Source organism: Elgaria multicarinata, chromosome 3 (genome assembly GCF_023053635.1).
Source record: "Elgaria multicarinata webbii isolate HBS135686 ecotype San Diego chromosome 3, rElgMul1.1.pri, whole genome shotgun sequence".
Classification (NCBI taxonomy): Eukaryota; Metazoa; Chordata; class Lepidosauria; order Squamata; family Anguidae; genus Elgaria; species Elgaria multicarinata.
The window spans coordinates 53,789,927-53,804,981 of record NC_086173.1 but is presented as its reverse complement, the minus strand read 5'-3'; the positions used below and the strand labels follow the sequence as shown (position 1 = coordinate 53,804,981).

The window sequence follows — 15,055 nt, the reverse complement described above, 5'->3', positions numbered from 1 at the left end:
ATCACAACTAATGCCTTATTGTCCACTCTCTACCCCATTGGCTATAATTGTTAAGGTTTTCTCTTTTTCTTCCAATTTCTGATAATAAAATGTTGTTCTTTTCCATTATTTTAAGATGGAGGGAAAAAATTAAACCCAAGCCCCATCCCCTCTCTAACTACATTAACTCCCTTACAGGCCAAAGGACAGGCGCATACCTAGGTATGGAGTGTGACAATAACAATGACATTGGCAACGCAAGCGTGAAAGCACTGGACAATAAGCTGTGCTCTGAGGCCTGCTTACCTGGTGAGTGGCAGTCTGCTGAACATGAACTTTGTGGGGAGGTGGGAGGGGAATCTCTTCCATACCCCGCCCACCCTAAAATACCTGTCACCCGTCTGACAGCTGTCATAGCATTAATACTTGCATATTCATGCAGCCGTACAACATGAGGAAATAGGTAGAAAGGATAGTGCACATCTGGGGCATCTTCCTAATATTTAAAATTCCCTGTGCGCTTGGCTTCCCTGCCTAGCCTTGCATCACACCACAGTGTGGAAATGCATCTCAGGATTCCTAACTTGAAGGCATGTTTTTGAAATGGCTTTCTCCAGTGAACTCTGTGAACTGTAGTTTCTGGAGGGTGCTGAAACTTCTCTATTAAGAGTGCCTTGCCTATCAGCCTTTAATCTTTCCAGATCCGGGAACCATATCCACCCTGTAACCTGGTATCCACTTTTAATGTTGACTGTATATATTTTCATTAATCTCATTTATTTCCCCTACCCTGTTCTTTCTCCCCAGTGTTTTGCTCTCTTCCCCTCCACAATCTTTCTCATCTTAAAACTCTTTTGATTCCAAGAAAAAAAAAATGCTGCTGCTAACCTTAGGTTGGCCTGTAACTAACTTGGGAGTCCCCACCTACTAATTAAAACCAGGGCCCTCACCCCTTCACAAAACTACAGTTCCCAGGTTTCCTTGGAGGAAAGCCATGATAGGGAAAGCAACTTAAGGATACAGTTTAGATATGTTCACATACACATGGCATGAGAAACATGACTAACTTTTAGATCTGAGCCCAAGATTCACAGAGCACATGGTTCTTCCCAACAGGATTAAAAGCAGTGGGATAAACTGACAATCCCTATAGAAAGATCTAGTTTACAGCATCCATTTCACCCAATCCTTGAATTTTGCACCAAAATAAGACCCATTTATTGCCCCTAATCCCATTGCATTTTTAATGTACAAAGCCCTTCAGATTTCATCCTTTTTTACACGTAGATAGCCTAGCAGTGACAAAGTTAGTTAATGAGCGAACATGAACATATTCTTGTTGGAGCCATGATCCCACCTTACTTTGTTACTAACCGTGGGTATGTCTCATTTGTGTCTTTGCTCTTTCATTGATCTTTTTGCCCCACTGGATTTCATCAGTGTGAAAGTTCATGTTCACTCTACGCCAACACAGTTCTTGTTTTTTGTTTTTTCTTAACCCATGCTTCCATCCCTTCCATTTCTCCAGGTTGCTGAATGGTTGAAAATTTTACTGACTGTCCTTTTATGGGTCTGGATGAAATGAAAGTGTGGGTGGAATAGAATCGTTATTTATAGATGTGCAAATTGGCATTACTGTTTTAGGATTAATGATAATTAAACAAATGTTGGTTTTCATTTCTAACACTAGAAACTGTGCACACAATTCTGTGCAAGTCCCATTGAAACGTATAAGACTAGTGCAGTAACTGTCCTCGGCGAATTACATTCATGGGTGCCGTCTAGAGGGGATCTGGCATGCCTTGTGTGCGTTTAACTTCCATTGATTTCAGTGGGACTTAAGTGTGCCTGACTGTCTATGAATTATGCCCCAAACCTTCAAAATGAAGATGCACCAGACCCTCCCTTCCATGTCAGTAAATTTGTTGTCATTTTGTAAAACCATAGCAACCCATCCCTTGCTTATTTCACCTTCCCCAAAGCTTCAAGGCTGTAAATGTGAAATACCTATAAGAATTTTTCTTGATTGATCTAATTCACTGCTATTCAACAGGAGAGCTTTCTTAATCTCTTCCCCCTTTCTTACATAGCTACTAGCAAGCTTAACCCTCTTTCTCTGCTGTCAACCTGTCCCTCTTTATAATTTATTCCACTTGGGAAATGCTACAGTTAATCCAGGCTTTGCTGTGCAACAGCATATGTGCCAGGAGATAAGAGACCTCATAACAATGATAACAAATGCCATCTTTCTTCTGGGGCAGGAATCATTTAAACACAGCCACATGCAAGGTCCTTTGAAGCTACGAGGTGAAAATAGTGCACCAATTTCTGTCCGTGTAACATTGGTACCTCCAAGTGATATGTGTCTGTGTAAAAGCCAAGAGCTGGACAAAATCCTAACCAAGTGCCTCATTAATACAATTTATGGTGTATCCACGACCTGTCCAATTGTGAACTTTCAAACTGGGAAATGTTTATCATTCTGCTTCATTCTAGAGGATAAGGATGAATTATTAGTCATTAGTATTATTTACCACACATCCCCAGAGATAGGTTGGCTACAAACTGAATTAATTGGAGGGAAATAGAATAAATTCTTGGAACAATTTTCCCAGAGATCTTTAAGTGGCTATAAGAAGCCTAGAAGCCAGCAAAACGGAACTGTCTCACGCTATCCTTCTTTTTATGTAATAAAATCCATATGGATGTAATGAATATCCTTGATGATCATTTCCTAAACCAGCATTGCATACTTAGAGTAGCAGATCTGTGTTCCAAATACAGCAACAGGTTCCAAAACAGTTTATTATGGATCTACTGAAAGAAATGTGAAAAACAGTGACTAGCCTATTTCGAATAGCCTAGCACCAGTGCAATAGGAAGCTAGTCAGTATTTCGAAAAAGGAAGGGTGGTATTGGTAAATGATAGCTTGATACTCTGCACCATAGAAAGCTGATAAAAAAACCCCAACATGCCCCTTTTCAACAAGGATTACGATGTGTGCGTAATGCATCTCTGTCCTTTAAATTGGAAAACAATGTGCATGATTACTACTATGGGAACTAATATTCAAAATAGTACTTTAGAAAATCCAACCCTTGGGGGGGGGGGAAATTAACTATCCATCATTGCGAATAAGTATCCCTAACACTGGTTGTCATGTTTTTTTCAGGAAAGCCAAAATATCCACAAAAAACAATAAGGACTTATGTGGGCCTGTCTGTTCTCTCTGCCAGTGGGGAATGTAAGAAGAAATTAATCAATAGCACCAACTTTTTATTTAATTACTCATAGTATAGCGCATAGACAAGAGAGAACTGGCAGTTGTTAATGATAACCTTGCTACTGACAAACTAAATAGGTTATGTGCATGTTTACACAACTATCTCCTGCCTCCTATTTCTTCACTAAACTGTAGAAGTGGAGCATATTTCCCTGGAAGTATTACAGGAAGGGAAACACATTTTTTTGTGTACTTGGTTTAGGGGGGTTGAAAACGGGGCTGTGCTAAACTCAGGAATTGCGTTGTATGAATGATCACATCCTTACCTCCATTGTTCCAGCTGGATCGCCAGTGTCTCCCTCATGTTTCTTGCAATACTTATTGGGTGGAACTTGGACATTAGGAGCCCTGTGGAATAAATTGGACAGTGCACATGCAGTCACAAGATGTGGCTTTACTTTCTCTGGCTTACGTTCCCTTTTGGATGGCTTTGATGCTTTGGCAGATTCCCCCACTCCTCACACTGTATATGTGGAAAGCAGGGTGAAATGCTTACACTCTGTCTGCAGTGCATTCTTGTGCAAATCCATACATTTGTCAGGGCATAGCATGCATTTGCCTGGCACAGAAGCTGTACCTAGAGCAGAATGGGGAAGGGGGTGACTTCTTGAGCTGCCCATCCATGGATGCATGAGGTCTTGAGCCCTTTGACATATGGCTGGAGTAATGCTACGTATGGCTGATTTAATGGCAGAGGTGCATTTCTGAAGTTGTCCTCTAGTTTCCCTTACACTCCATTTTCTTCCCTCCAAAGTTTGAACTCCAATTTTAATTAACTTCCTCTAGGTGCACCATTTTATATTGTCTGAGGGGGGTAATCCCACCCCATCTCAGCCTCTTTTGTTTTGGGGGTCTTTTAGTCTCTGGATTCTCTCCTCTTTTTAACATGTGAATAGGTACAAAGGTAAGTACACCCAGTGAAAATGCCAAGTATTAATTCTGGAGATGAGCTGGTTTACTTGGAAGGAAATGTGAGGGTGGTTTCCAGCTATGCATTTTCCATCTTGAGTGTCCTTTTTGCTAGAAATGCAGCATACAAATCAAATAAATAAAGAAAATGGGTAGTAGAATAAGGGTCATTTCTGTCTCAGGTGTACATGCTAGAGAACAAAATATAAAGAGATGGTATCAAATCTTAAAGCAAGTATTATTTGCCAGGGTTCCCTTCCAAATATGACCTGGGGCACAATCATTCCCACTTGTGTATTTGGGAGGTGAGAAAGTAGCAAACTAGTGCAAGTGTGCATGCATGTATCATTCGCGTTTGCAATGATCCATGCATATTTTGTGTGCCCGGGTAGAAAAAAATAACATGAGCAGGGACTCCAAGTTAAGCAGAAATTTGCAAAGCGATGATCCATTGAAACTGTAATGGCTTGATGGCCACAAATAACTAGTATTGTCCATCTTGGTCCATCTCAAGGGGTTGTATTTCTGTTGGCAGGCAATTGTAATATCACAGGGGACAAATAGTGTTCCCTTTGCATCTGGTAGTACAGAAATGTGAAGGCGGTTTCCAGCTATGCATTTTGCTTTGCTGAGACATCATCTCTAAGTTGTAAGCAGAATACTCTGAGGGACTTTGCATTGATCTCTGGCATGGAAATCACTCAGACATAGCTATCAAGGTATATTAATTTCTGTTGTGTTCCAGAAGACATTGCTTAATTGTCCAATGTGATTAAATGTGGTGGCTGAGCTAAAAATAACTCAGGAATATGGCACAAGTTAGCTTCCAGTTTCATTTGTTTTACACTTAGTAATTTTCAATTTTGAACGTTGACATTTTGATTTTGTGTTGTTGTCAGCATTGATGTAAGCCACTTTCCAAATCCCTATGGAATTTGGTGTATGCATTTTAATAAATCTGAGGTTGTGGAAGATGTTTTGCATCCAGATCTTCTATGTATCAACTTTACAGCCTAACTAAAACCAGAGAAAAGCTAGTCCAGCCCATTCAGAACATAGAATCATAGAATAGTAGAATTGGATGGGGCCTATAAGGCCATTGAGTCCATCCTCCTGCTCAATGCAGGAATCCACCTCAAAGCATCCCTGACAGATGGCTGTCCAGCTGCCTCTTGAATGCCACTAGGGTGGGAGAGCCCTTCATTCCTGCTTTGGAGGGCCCTGTCATGTGGATTCTATTACAAACTGCTACCAGTTTCTTGCTTTAGAGCGTATGGTGATGTTATATGGTAATGTCAGTATCCATGCAAGAGATAAGGCCTCACTGCCCTCTTCAGAATCTTTTCATGGGATTGATGACTTGGAACATTATTCCAAAGGGTTGCAACACAAAATCTTCTAGGATAGCACTGAGGTACAGTGTAGAAAACGTGCCTTGTTTTGTCTTCTGTTGTTGTTTTCCTTTCTCTCTACATTGCATGCATATGCATTTGTGTTGTCTGTCTTTTCTCTTGTTCACCATTTGTCTCTGGTCTTTTCTACTAAACAGCTGCAGTTCCGGAGTCCTGCCCCATAAGCATTGAGGAATAGGTATGAGATACGTGAAGTCCTCTGTTGCTCACTTCTTTTTAAAAATGTAGCTTTAATTTTGTAGCATATTCTGCAGATGTGTTGGCTGCAACTCCCATAATTCCGAGCTTGCATGGTCCAACAGATCTGGAGGGCACCAGGTTCAGGAAGGCTGCTCTAAGGACTCTTGCTCATCTGGACTGTAGTGATGGTTGTGATTTTCTAACCACTTACTTGTTACCATGCTTATTTGGGACACAACATGTCTACTCTCTGCAGACTACTTAGCTATGATCAGGGAATTAAGCCCTTTCAGAGTACAAATTACTGAGAAATGGGAGTAGCTGGGATTTAGCTCAAATGTGCCAGGGGAACAATTTCCCATTGCAACCCTGGCTGTATTCTGCCAAAGTACAGGTTACTGTCTGTTCAGTACAACTGGCCCAGAAAACAGCATGATTCCCAAAGACGAAGGAGCACCGTGTAAGTCACATGGGATTGTTTTAGCCAAGGTTGCAGACTGCTCACTTGGGGAGCAATGGAGATGAGACAAGAGCTTTTCCAGGAATGGAGTTTTATTGAGAAAGTATCACAACATGGCCAATTAATAGTTAACTATTTAAGGCTGACCCAGAGACGAGGGGAAGTTGGGTGAGAAGCGACCTTCCTGGCTGACAACGGTTTGTTTTGAGTTCTGGGTTGAGAAGGAAAGGAGGGAAATTGTAATAAAAATCAAACGCTTTGGGGGAAAGAGAGAGTGGTGTGAGAGGCTTGTATCTTTACTTCCTGATGCTCTGTCTGAAACACAGGGAGGTGCGAGGGAATGTCAGGGTAAATCCAAAGGAGGAAGAGGAGGAGAAGGAGGAAGAGAAGAAATTTCCCTTGTTTGCTCAAAGGCTTTACAGTTGAAGTCCGTCCCCTGGAAGTGAGAGTGCAGGAAAAGAGGGCTCAAAGTGGATCAGTCAGGCTAAGTTTAGCCCAGCAAGATCTGTACCAGAATCACCTGAAATTTAGGGGTTCGGAGATCCAAAGATGGGCAGTCAGCCAGGAGCTTCAAAAACCTAGGCTTACAAACAGGACCTTTTCTGATATTCAACGATACTCAGCTCAGTTCAGAGGTTCTGCAGCAGCAAAATAGCCTATGATTACAAAGACTCACAAAAGAGTAGAGTAGTCCCAGACCTCCAATTTCCAGGTTCACAAACAACAACAACAACAAAACCTAGCTATCATCTTGTTCCTGCTTAACGAAAGAGAGGAAAATAGGCTTTAGGTGGAGTTTAAAGTAGATCTTATAAAGGACACTCCAAATCTTAGAGCTCGCTAAAGATGACCAAGTGTTTCAGCAGGAACTTTGAAGTACACTTTGTCCAAGTTGTGCTAGATCTTTACTAACTCATCTTTGCAGGCAAAATGTAGCCTTTTGAGCCAAGCTGCTTGTGAGGTGACATGCAAAATGATGGTAGAATAGTGGTCTCTGAGAACTTGATGTTAAGGGGCTTGCTCTGGTTTACAGTATTATTTTGCTTATACTAGACAAAACATATAGGGTTGGATCCGGTGTTGCTGTTGTGCCCATCAAATTATTACTTCCACATTCTCTCCTCCTCACTGCAGTCCCACACATACCCTTCAAATCTCCTCTGGAGATAGGTCCAAGCAAATTAAAATTTTAATATTTCATTATATTTTCTGATTTTCTCCTTTCTCAGCCCCCAACCATTTGGTGGAAATGGTTTGTGCTGTTTTTGACTTGGGCATTCTGCCATTTTAGATTGTAAGCCTGTGGGCAGGGACTGTCAAGAAATACTTTTGTAAGCCGCCATGAGAGCCTTTTTTGACTGAATGGCGGCATAAAAATCCTTAAATAAATAAAAAATAAATAAATAAAATTTTGATCACTAGATGTCCATATACCTTTTTCTTTGCAAAAGTGGAAGAGATTTTGTATCTGGATCTAATCTTTCTGACTACTAAAATGTTTGCTGCAAACAGTCGGCTCTCACTCCTTGTGCTGTTGTATGTATTTTATTGTTTTATTTAATGCATTTCTTAACCGCCTTTCAAGAACGTGCTCTTCCCAGTTGTGATAATTGTATCACAATTTTGTGTTTCGGCGAAGACCCATTTCTAAATGAAAGGGGCGTCCACATACTTTAAAGATCAAGACTAGAGCGGGAGGGGCAAATCTGTGGTTAAGTATTTGCTTGATATAGAATGGGCACAGCCTCTCTACACTGCGGTGATTTCCTAATGAAATACCTGCAAAGTGTATGAGTCCAAGAGCTCTTTCTAAAGGAGCTAATTGCCTCATTTAGCATATAACTATGCTGCGGGCCTGCAAGTGATTTTTAGCTTTCTACCTACTCAAGAATGTAATGCCTCTGGGGCCAAAATATAATATAATGCCTCAGGGCTAAATTAACACACATGGAAGATAATACTTAGTAGCTTCCTGTATTAAATGAGAATCCCAACTTATATTCTGTGGATTTTAATGACCGGGGTGGGTGGGGGGTTCTATTCAAGCCAAATAAGAGACCTACATTGAGTAAAAAGGATGAGAACACAAATAGCTATCACAGTACTAAGAGGAGCCATCTTCATGCTTCAGGTATTACTAAATTCTAGGCAAGCTACATAGTAGATTAAATGCATACCATGCAGCTGACTCTCTCTTCTTTAATACTCTAAAGTAAGCATTTGGGGCTCCAATGTCAACTGGGATCACTGCCCCCAGGTTGGAGTGGGTTAAACCTCCCTCACCAGCCATTTGTTTTTTGAAATGCAACACTCCCCCCCCTCCAAAAATGTGGATATATAAAAACGAAAAGGAAAAGAGTCTCCTTTAGTGCTAATGGAAGCCTTTTCCCCATTTTTTTATTTCCTGCATGGAGAAGAGATAAATTTCAGAAAATAAGTGGTATGGGGTAGATTTAAAACTCCTCTACCCGTATGGGGTGGACCTGATCCAGATCATGAGGCTCATATGTTTGCTTTAGACTAAGAAAGAAAGAGGGTCAGCTGTATGCTACTTATTTAATGTATTCTGTAGCTTGACCCTAAGAAACAAGTTGTAGTTGGATTATAGGGAATGGTGTACCTGTTCTGTTAACAACTTCCTAAGTCTTGTCTGCTCTTGCTCCTGAGCTGTTCAGCAACAGGGAGGAAATAAAAAGCTCCATCACACCAGCATTTTATCGCATTGCCGTCCTGCCTTGTTTACCATTTTGCCCCATGACCCTCACACAATGTTGTCCCTGTCCTGCAGTCATCTCACCTCTTCTCCTGCATTTCCCATGTTTTCCTAGGGTGGGGAAACTGCAGTATTTTTTCTCCACGTGGGATAAAACTGTCCTTCTGTCCCCGTGTATTGCCATCCTTGCATTACGTCACAGAACATCCCTTCTTGGGGGCGTGTGCATTGAAGGGTGGTCTTGCTGACAAAAGAGGGGGTGGGATGGGGGCAGTTCTCTTCCAGCGTGCTGAGTCGGTCGAACGGAATTTCGCTGCTCCAACCCCACTGTCATTGCTTGCTTTATCATCTACCTGTTTCAACTTCCCTCTTTTTTTGCTCTTTTTTCAACTTCCCTCTTTTTAACCCTGTACGAGGTGCCCAGCTGATGAACACTAAATTGCTAAACTTTAGACAACAAGACCAGAGCAAGGGGAGGGAGGTGCCCGCTTCCATCAGAATGTCCATCAACCACAAGAACCAATGAACTGGAGGGGGAAGGAGAAGGGGCGGGGATACCTGGAAGCACAAGAGTGCAGGTGAAAAGGTAAACAAGGCAAAATAGTGCAGCAACGCATGCGAAGGTGACTAGTGCATGATGCTCTAATGAAACAGAGGTGGAAATCATGGATGTATACCAGGGAGAAAAAGTAGGTGTGATGGAGCTCAAAAATGTTCCTATAATGAGGAGCCTCAAGGCATTTCTATTGCCAAAACAGCAAAACCAGCAACCATTTGGAGATCTGACCAAACAAACTTGGTTATGGCAGCTTTGGAACCCCCAAATTTAACCAGGAAGGGTCTAGTATGGGAAATACTTGTGCACAAACATCTTGTGCACTTACAGACATGACAATTTTTGTTCATAATATTATCAGCTTCCACATTCACACCATATGAATCACCACCAGCTCATATAAACTAAGTAATCTATGCAAAAACTACAGCAAAAATGCTAGTAACAGCTATTTTATGTTGGCAAGACTATCTGATGTTTCATGACCAGCTAGAGGACCTGAAAACATGATGAGCTTTCTTTTCTTTTTTTATGTTAATGATAAGTGGTAGAAGAAAACATCTGGCATGTTCCATAGGTACAGTATATTTTAATATAGGTAGTGAAATGTAAAGGTATATTTTAAAAATAGTTTTATTGAACCTCAGGTGTACTTTGTAATAAATGCCAACATCACAGAATTAACTTACGGTTCACTGGAGACATAAAATGAGTTCCCTAAAAACTGAAACCTAGTTGTTAGTCATTATTAAGTATGGGTTTTATGGTACTATTGCCTATGTCGTGTACTAGATCTATTATCTGCAGAGATTTAAAGAACAAACCTTGCTTTTCCATCCTTTGGCACTGGTATACTAGTTCCTGTAGCCCACTGAACTCTCACCAACAGTATTATCCATTGCTTTTCTTCTCATAGGTATCCAGGCATCAGCTGACAATTCTCTGAATCACAGCCAGACACTGAGGCACCACTTCTCTGCCAACAACATCGACCTGGAGTATGATGAAGATCTGCAGTGCATGTTGGGACCTCTGTGTCCTCGATGATGTCACATTGTTTGGAGGGGAAAATCACGACACTGAACATGTTTTCCCTTAAAACACTATAAGAAGCAAAGAATAGGAAAGCTGCAGGCATTAACCCTGTCAAATACTGCAGATGATGTGATATTGATTTTGGAAAACACGCGCGTGCACGCGCACACACACACACAAACACACACCCCTGGCATTCTTAACGCGTGATCCAAATTCCCCATGTAGCATTCAGTGTTAGACTGAACTCACAGTAGGAGTGGATGAATGACTTGAGTTGGATTTGATGACGCCTCCATAAATGTTCATTCTTTGTCTCCTTATTATCATCTTGTCTGCTCAGCATTCCCTTTCCTTTACTGACTTTTGTCTTTATGGTGTAACCAAAGACTTGTTTGGTGATCGCGCTAACACCAGTCTCCTTTTATTAGCTATGAAATTAATGCTGTGTCATAATTCTTAGCAGGCGCATGTAGAATGTGTACCTGTAAAACTGTAATCTAGGTAGGAGAGAAGTCCACATATGCAAACCTATGCATTGACACCGGTCCCTCTCCCAACCACACAACATGCATTTGACACCACCTAATGTCTGCAGAAAATCTGGTAGATGAAATGAGATTATTGTTTCATCTCCACCCTGTAGTCTTTGAGATGTCTTTCAAACCTGCCTGGACTGCCACTAGGGGATCACTGTGGGAGATATAGTGTCCATTCTATAGACTTCTTCAAGACCTGGTTGTTCTGAATTATAGGGTGTAACACTCGTTTATTGTTCAAAGAAAATTCCCTTTAAAATAAGGGGCATCTAACATCTCTATCTTGGAATGTGGGGTAGGATTCTAGCCACCCAGTCAACAGAAAAATTACAAAGGAATGGTTTGTGTGAAAATTCACTCACAGATACCCCCTCTCTGTTCCTATGAATTTGTGATACCATCAATGGAAGAAGACCTGAAGTTAACTATGCATAAGGGGATAGCTGGGAAAAGAATCAGCACAAAGTGGCAAGTTGCAGGAGCGTTGGTTGCTAAGGGCAGTCTTTGCAAAGTTTTTTGTCTTTGTTTTTAAGTAAGGCACTGTCCCTTGAACTTCATGCCTGGCATTACTTAAAGTACAAATTCCACCTCATGGATAAAACCCCCTCAAGGGGATCATGAGTTATGCATTTGGTTAACTGTCATGCTAAGTTGGTTTCCTTGGTAATGAGTGTATGGAAATCATTCTGAAACTGGTTCCCTGCCGTTCCAGTATCATTGTTTGGTCTTTGATTGGAACCCACCTGTTGCATCTGACTAACCTTCTCTTGTGCTGCATTGTTAAACCCCATCGCTAGCTGGTTACTGGAAATCTGGTGAATTACACACATGGTCTTCTTGGACTAAAGTAGGCGTACGTTTTGCCATTCCTGACATTTGATATGAACCATGGACATAAATAGCATTTGAGCAATTTCTTCTATTGGAGATGTGGGAGCTAGCTGGTCCTATAAGGTTAGATTGCCTTCTTTTTAAAGCTAGAGCTGACTATTTTCTCCTATCGGTTCCATGCATTTCTAGTCCTTTAGTCCTATCCTACTATAAAACAAATGTAGCGCTATAGCTGAGCAATAATATATATCCGTGCTACTAAGTGCTAATTCAGGAGAATGATTCACTCAAAAATCACATAATGGTGGAGGGGAGCTTCATATTAGCTTGAACCCTTGCTTCTACTTCATCCTTAATAAGATTAGGGGCTGTAATATTAGTAACCAGACCCTGCAAGAGAAGTCTTCACTAAGAACACAAAGTTAACTTCCCAGATTGTTCTGCGTGATCTCTCTCAACCCTCCAAAGAAAGAGGGTAGCTTACAACTTGCCTTGCACTGCATAAACTGGCCCCTATCTTCATGGGCAAAGACTCAAATCCTCTCAGGTCTTCCTATCACACCTTACTTTGTGTGGTCAAACAAGAACAATTCTGTGTATTGTCTCATCACATAACTACACAGCCTTCAGACTACCATTTCCCTTTCTTTCCTTGAAGAGGGGAACAGAAGGAAGGATGAATGAGAATGCTGGACTCTTAAGTTGGGTTGGAGAACATCAGTAGTGTTTAAAAACTGAAAAGCGATTCAATAGAAGCTTCACTTCCCATGTGTATTTATTTTGTCCCACCATCTGGGCCGGTCCAGCAGGTTTTTCTGCACAAACTGTTTACAAAAGACAAAGGAATAAATGTACATACCTTCTACTATGAGATAACTTTCATGTGGCTTTGGCCTTATTATAACTAACTCTGGTCATTGTGGTAAACTGAAAAACAACGAGATCTTGGATACAACCCCCAATTTGCCAATGATCACACTGAGGAGACTTCAGTATGGAGTCTCTTGAAATGGCTGTGTGGTCTCAGGACACTTCACAAGGTTTGGTGAGGTTGGCGAGCCCTAAAAAACACACACGTTATACCATGAGTTTTAGTTACTCAAGCTCTCCTTGCACACCTCTGTGAAAAAGCCTATTCTAGGATAAAGTGCATTTTCTCAAGTTTACCTCACCATTTGTAGTAAGTGGCATGTCAGTAGCTTATCCACATAGAACATTGAGAAGAGACCTGGGAGTGGGAGAATAATGGGACTGGCCTAGGCAGCTTGTGTGTGTTTTACTCATAAATGCCCCCTTTGAAGAGAGATGTTTCTTAATGTTCCAGGGATTCTGCAAAAGTTTGTGAAACTGGTAATGTAGACTGGAATTTTAGGGATTCTTCCTGAGGAGTTAGGAAGTACTTCCAAACAAAGTACTTCCAAATATTTCCTCTGTTACCCTTTTCCCCACTCTGAAGCAAAGGCCAACTTTCAGGCTTCTGAGCGCTTTTTTTTTTTTACATAAACAAAAATTACCAGATGCAAAATGGTGCCCATCTAGAATATATCATCGCCAAGCAGGCCCTTGGACCAGGAAAGCAGCTTGAGCCCCACTCAGGACTGCAGTCAGACTCTGTTCTGACAGGCATATGCCACAACAGGGGAGGGAGGGTATGGAACCCTCTAGACACACTTGTCTACACCTCAATGGCAATGATGCAATATGTATTTATGACTGCATGACTCTTTAAAAGAGTGAATAAAGCTGTTTACAAGGGACAAACAGTTGCTGGCTGAATTGTCTCTGTGTATGGTTGGTTGCCTGGTTGGAAAGATGTGTTACCTTCACACTTCACACTGTATTTAATTCTTTTTTGGGGTGGGGGGTGTTATTAACCTCTCATTGCTATATTAATGGAAAGAGGCTTGTTGGTTTAAATGGGTGAGCAACTTCAGTGGGTTGGGGGGTGGGGGAATGCATTGCCACCTGAAACCCACCACAGGTTGTATTGTTGTCATCCCTCCCTAACCCAACATGGGCCACACCCCTCACCTGCCATCATCAGTGGCTGGGTAGCTGGATTTCCAGTGATCCTCCTGGGAAGTAAGGTTTGTGCAGCCCGTGTGCCTTGTGCCCCAGCAAAATCCCTGGAAATCTGGTGGCACAGAAGTGGCAACCATGGTGAAGGCAATAGGGAACCTAGCACGGGCCACAACTCACCCACCCCTGGGGGATTGCATGTTGCCCACCCCTGGGTTTAAAGATGAATTTTGATGAGCATCTTAGATTCTGGGGTGTGTGTGTGTGTTCTAATGTTCCTTAGGGCACATCTGGTATATTGCTTATCTCTTTCCTTTTATAACAACTACATTTCAAATTGTCCTAAGTAGGGAGGACTCCATGAGAAACTACTAACTACTAGATCACACCAGGAAAGACGACTCTAAGAAGGGCAGCAGTGAAGGTCAAAGAAAAGTCTATATGACACATCTGATAAACCCCCAAGTGTACAAAAGTGGTAGTTCTATTTTAAATCTGATTTAAATGTTTTTTTAATCCTGTTGATCTTTTAAAATGTTTTATATGCTATAGGAGTACCTGACTATTCTTACCCCAGTTGAACAGGTTGGGGACCTTCTTGAAATAATATGGACAGGTAGTAGCAACATGTATCTGTCTGCTATTCTTCAGAAGTAAAAATAAATAAAACCCACTTAGAAATATGCAACTGCATACTACCAGTGCCTAAATACTGAAGCACCATAGAATCATAGAATAGTAGCATTGGAAGGGGCCTATAAGGCCATCGAGTCCAACCCCCTGCTCAATGCAGGAATCTACTTTAAAGCATCCTTGGCAGCTGCATCTTGAAGGCCCCTAGTGTGGAGAGCCCATGACCTCCCGAGGTAATTGGTTCCATTGTTGTACTACTCTAACAGTCAGGAAGTTTTTCCTGATGTCCAGCCAGAAACTGGCTTCCTGTAACTTGAGCCCATTGTTCCATGTCCTGCACTCTGAGATGATCGAGAAGAGATCCTGGCCCTCTTCTGTGTGACAACCTTTCAAGTATTTGAAGAGTGCTATCATGTCTCCCCTCAGCCTTCTCTTCTCCATAGTGGTGATGAACTTGTGACTATTTTTATGCAATTGTATCAACTGCAAAAGTGGAAAATAAAGC

At 41.6% G+C, this 15,055-nt stretch overlaps 1 protein-coding gene across 1 annotated transcript in view; it reads left to right on the top strand.

Annotated features, from left to right (window-relative positions):
- Positions 1–10,859, top strand: part of RNF157 (ring finger protein 157) — an 85,499-nt gene extending 74,640 nt beyond the window's left edge. Inside the window, exons 18-19 of the mRNA XM_063120332.1 lie at positions 178–288; positions 10,410–10,859. Of these exons, the coding sequence (XP_062976402.1) occupies positions 178–288; positions 10,410–10,540 (242 nt within the window). The 3' untranslated portion in view covers positions 10,541–10,859. The remainder of the gene's footprint in view (positions 1–177; positions 289–10,409) is intronic.
- The last annotated feature ends 4,196 nt before the right edge of the window (positions 10,860–15,055 follow it).